The following is a 5,042-nucleotide window of genomic DNA, read 5'->3' as shown; positions in this document are numbered from 1 at the left end:
CATAATATATAAACAGCAGGCATAATCGATGATAGGAAGAAATAATTCTATTATAACATAAATATGCCAGTTTCGTATTCGAATCTGTTTAAGTTTGTAGGAAAATATGTATACGAAACTGAAACAATTATGCATATTATCACAAACGTAATAATAAGAATGATAGAACGATCTAACCGAATTGAAGGTTGAACTGGGATTGTGTTTGACACAATTCCCTTAAACAGATTCTGCGTCTGTTCCCAGGGTTCACCGGTCCGAAGCAGCGTACTGCCGGACTTGAACACTTGCCTTGATTAGTGACTTTGTACTTGCTTAGATAAACCTTGATTATACGGAGCACTTCGTGCTGATAACGTGTTGTAATTTAGTTGTATTTAACAACTATTATGGCCTAAACTTCTACCAAATATTTCTAGTATTATATAAGATCAAAAGTGAGTATATATATTAGGAAGTAAATTGAAGAACTGGTACCATTTTCATGATTGATCTATCATGTATTTATACTACTAAAATTGCCATCCATTTATGACTTTCTATACTTATATATATATTATTATAACATGCATTCCATTTATGACTTTCTATACATATTATATTATATATAATTATAACAACTATCACTATATAGTACTCCGTATATATTTGGAAATAAGTATATTTTCACTTTTGATTTTTATTTTTTTTTAGGTATAGCTTCATTAGGCCCAAAATGAAAACAGTTGTTTTAGGTTTACGTGAATAATTGAAAAGCTACTTCTAATAAACTAATTAATAGCTAATAACATTACCAATAAATTAGCTTGTCCAAATAATAATAGGATTTGCATATAGTATTAGTATCGTTTAACTACAATAGGCACAACAATACACGCATAGGAACTGAGAGCAAAACAAGATGTTCCTAAATTGGCTTTTAATAAAAAGTTGATTAATCCAAACCCAATTCGGACACAACCCTAACGAAAACACATGAAAAATAGCCCAAAATGACCTCAATAAACAACCACATAAGCCCAACATAATATAAATTGGGAAAACACTTGCACAAATATCCAACATAGGGCTTGATGATTCAAACATACAATAAACAATTGGGAAAATTTAAAAAGGCCGAATATGTCAATACCGATGAAAATGCTTTTACAAAATCTCTATACCTCTAATTAGCATAAATTTTCTAACAATACCAATTACATCTTAATAAAAGATGCCAAATTTATATTTCTAGCGAAATTTTAGCCAATGAGAAGACATAACTCAGCTACAAGCCAAACATTAAGTCCACAATTTTGGAGACGACTGATTTAGCAGGGGAAGCCATGGTACCAGTAGATTGGGAGGTATTGGTGTTACCGTTTTGATGATAAGAGCGGGCAGATGCATTAAAGGCAATTGGGTCTGATTTTCGGGCGGTTGTTGGTGGTGGTAGAGGCATGAATCCTTGATTGTGTTGTCTATCAGTAAGAGACTGACGTAGAATTGGATCCACTGGTTTCACTCCAATTATCAGAGCTCCATTTAGTTGCATCCCGTTTTTGCTGAGAGCCTTTTGAGCATCAAATCTACTCTGTATTAATTATCAACAAAACAACGAACGTGAAATTCTACTTACTATTAAAATGCACATTTAAGAGTTGACATCACTTGGGAAAACAACTCTGAAATAATGTTACTCGTGCAAAACACATGCATTTCACATTACCCAAATCATTTGAGGGATGATTTTCACCACTTCCTAATATTACTTTCAAGTTTTAACAACATTATGGATGGATGTTTGATTGTTAAGCAAGCAATACAAGAGGCAGACATTGACATGAAATCTTGAATATGTGTCCACAGTTACTTAGGTCTGGCATCAAGCAGTCATGCAATCTAAGAATTGCAACAGTTACTATAATTTACAAATATAAAAGATCAATTAAATTAATCAAAACGTTAAAGCTGCATTTCATATTTTATATGTAAGTCAGCAAAAAAATGAAATAGAAAAAAAGAAAGAAAAAAAAAACAGATGGAATATATCTCACTGATCATATTTGATCCCTATACTACTATATTTCCTTATTTAAGTGTCTAAAATTAAGAAACCTAGTCACAATTAATCATTAGTTGACTGTTATTACTAATCATTAGTAGATTACATAACGTTGATTTAAGCTACAATACTTTTTTTATTATGTAACTAGTAACAAGTATATATTAGATAAGAGAAAGTTCATCTTTGACTAGCAGTAAAACACGTCATGAAATCCTTCTAACACATCATGAAGAGTATCAAACACTATCCTGAAAGTTACGTGCATATAAAGTAAACAGATAGCATGCTTTACTCTAGAACTATTATTATATTTACTTGGTGCTCTCGTATCTCAGTGTCATGTCGAAACTACAGGCGACCATATTGACTATTTGCTTTTAAATGGGTCGGCTTAAGGTGCGGTTTTAAATATGTCAACTTAGTGTAACGTCCAAACACGCTGATACATTATTTTAGCCAAAAGGGACAGTCAAATGAGTTGGACCATCAAAGATTAGGATCATATACTTTTGTAGAAATTAATTTAGAATTCATATCTTAGAGTAATACATAAGGCGGACAAAAAACATTTGCCAGTCAGCCTTAACACCAGTCGGTGATCCTATACTGTATAGTACTGAAAGACTAGTTTCAACCCAAGGATATTTTGACAGGCCACCCAGAAAAAGGAGGTAGAATTAATACAATTAATACATAAATAAACGAAACCAAATGATAAAAATACCAGGAAAAAGACCAGAGTTTTCAACTAAAGAATGCAGAAATAACCTGATAAAGAATGTGCATCCAGTTAGAATCTCTTGGACCAGGAATGTGTTTGAGAATCATACCACATTTTTCAAACTCACGAAGAACTAAATTCGTGTCCGCTGGTGAAAACCTGTGAAAGCACAGTAAATTATTTAATAATCGACCTATAAGATAAGGAATGAATGGAGAGTTCTTGATGTTAACTATTTGCTTAATAGGCAGTACGTCTTGAACAAAAACCGAGCTGCAGAGCTAATCATAGTCGCCACAAGAGAACAAATCACAATGGATAATTGCATATGCAACCAAATGTGCATGTAAGAATAAGATACTGATATGCATGTAAGAATAAGATACTGATATGTCAGCCACAGAACAAAATGAACAAAAGACTTTTCAAACATTATACATCATATTAATAAAAAGCAACATGAACCGGACTTCAACATTACACTACGACTCCTTCCAAATACATTACATGACAATATTTGTCTGTAATTAAGGTGCGGTATTCTATTTACTTCATAAATATCTGAGATTTAAACCATGGCTCCTCATGTTAGAAAACTTGTCCAACCATACAGCAAAAGAGATGAAAGGAATAGCTCATCAATTTCAAACGATATAATATATTTTAGTGCAGATAACTATAAGAGCAAATTACACCATAGTGTATCCAATTTATCAAATTTTGATGTTGTGCTTACCGAGCTTAAGAATGTCCTGTTGTATGCATAAAACTTCACAAAACTTCGCTAATTTGGATTTCATGTATATGCCACCGCTCATTACATGTAAACTAAAGATATACTCTAGCATCGTATATAGCCACCATATTTCAAATATCCAGTCACTCAATGAAGAGGTCACCAGGTAATAGCAAGTTTTAGGAAGCTCAATACACATACAACAGCAAATACAGTAAGATTAATCGTCTATACAAGTAGTTCTACCCATTAACGTCCTACCATTAACGTCCTACCATTACTCTAACATGAAGTACATACATAGCATCATATATTCACCATCATACAACAACCAAGCAAACATATACACACTATTCAACAACAAATAACAAGTTCAGTTAGTTAATTACCCATAAACAGTAACCCATTCTTCCTCATCAACCGCACCCACAGGCACCGAATTCCGCTGTATCTCAGGTCTGGCAACCTCCCTAGGTGGTGGTAACGTAATCAAAGCCGCAGGCTGCCGGTGCACCACACCATCGACAGGCGAACCCGAACCCGAACCCTTCCCTTTTTCATCACCCACACTATCACCCTTCCCTCCAGCTGACCACCAGCTCGAATTCGCACCCGGACTCTGTAAACCCTGCGATTGCTGCTGATTCCCAAACAACGAATACGCCGATGTGCTAGGGTTTGGATTATTCGCACTATTAGGTTTATTAGTAGCAGTATTAGGGCTTTCGGAGAACAATTTATTGGAAGGAGTTCGGGCGGGAGTTCTAGGGTTTGAATTAGGTTCGGGTGAGTTAAGTGGATAGTCCTGGATACCGGATTCGGGTGAGAAATCGGATCGGTCTTCAAGAGTGGAGATAGGTGGAGGTGGGAGATCTGACGTGGCAAAATTTTCACGCCATAAAGCGGAAACAGCGGCGTCTTGACCGGGAGTTGTGAATTTACCGGATCCGCTACGACGGTTCGTTACCGGTGTGGATAAATCGTTGAAGAATAGCGATTGCTTACCGGTTGTTGATTTGGGGGTTCTGTGAATGCTTGAACTCATTTTGATTGCCCCAATTTGATTGAATCCCCGGATATGGTATTCTAAAACCCTAGAAACTGGAGGAGTGTTGGATTCAAAATTAGGGTTTGGAACGTTGATGGAGAAAAATGTTTAGGTAAAGTTTAAGAGTTTGTAATCGTTTCGTCCATTAATTTGCTTGATATCCGAGGAACTAATGAGAGCGTGACATGTAGCGTAAAAATCATATGTGATTGAAAAAAATTTAAAATTTTTCTTTTTTAAAAAAGAAAAATTTCAAAAGAAAAATTTCAAAAAAAAAAAATTCTCCGAATTTTTTTTGAGAAAATTGTTTAAAAATACATTGAACTTTCACTCATTTCCTATTATATGCATCCAACTTTCAATGTTACTATTGTATGCACTCAACTAATTATTTTATCCTATTGTATGCTCTAAATGACCTGAAACCGGTTAGAAGCTTACGTGTAACAAGTCATAGACTTATGTTTGACCATTTTCCCTTTAAATAACC

General features: G+C 34.6%; 1 protein-coding gene across 1 annotated transcript; it reads right to left on the bottom strand.

Moving 5' to 3' along the window:
• Positions 1–1,005: 1,005 nt before the first annotated feature.
• On the bottom strand, positions 1,006–4,656 carry LOC139892689 (nuclear pore complex protein NUP35-like). The gene is made up of 3 exons (XM_071875806.1): positions 3,894–4,656; positions 2,816–2,927; positions 1,006–1,573 (listed from the first exon to the last, which is right to left on the bottom strand). The coding sequence occupies exons 1-3, from the start codon at positions 4,547–4,549 to the stop codon at positions 1,268–1,270; spliced, it is 1,074 nt and encodes a 357-aa protein (XP_071731907.1). The 5' UTR covers positions 4,550–4,656; the 3' UTR covers positions 1,006–1,267.
• Between the last annotated feature and the right edge of the window lie 386 nt (positions 4,657–5,042).

This window comes from Rutidosis leptorrhynchoides, chromosome 2 (genome assembly GCF_046630445.1).
Source record: "Rutidosis leptorrhynchoides isolate AG116_Rl617_1_P2 chromosome 2, CSIRO_AGI_Rlap_v1, whole genome shotgun sequence".
Taxonomy (NCBI): domain Eukaryota; kingdom Viridiplantae; phylum Streptophyta; class Magnoliopsida; order Asterales; family Asteraceae; genus Rutidosis; species Rutidosis leptorrhynchoides.
The sequence above is the reverse complement of the archived record's forward strand: the minus strand, read 5'-3'. Positions and strand labels throughout refer to the sequence as shown.

Excerpts from the sequence above, each read along its gene's own strand:
- LOC139892689 (XM_071875806.1), bottom strand. The coding sequence starts at position 4,549 with ATGAGTTCAAGCATTCACAGAACCCCCAAATCAACAACCGGTAAGCAA. Across the intron at positions 2,928-3,893 it reads GAATGGGTTACTGTTTATGG|GTTTTCACCAGCGGACACGA; the intron begins GTAATTAACTAA and ends GTGCTTTCACAG. Across the intron at positions 1,574-2,815 it reads GGATGCACATTCTTTATCAG|AGTAGATTTGATGCTCAAAA; the intron begins GTTATTTCTGCA and ends TAATTAATACAG.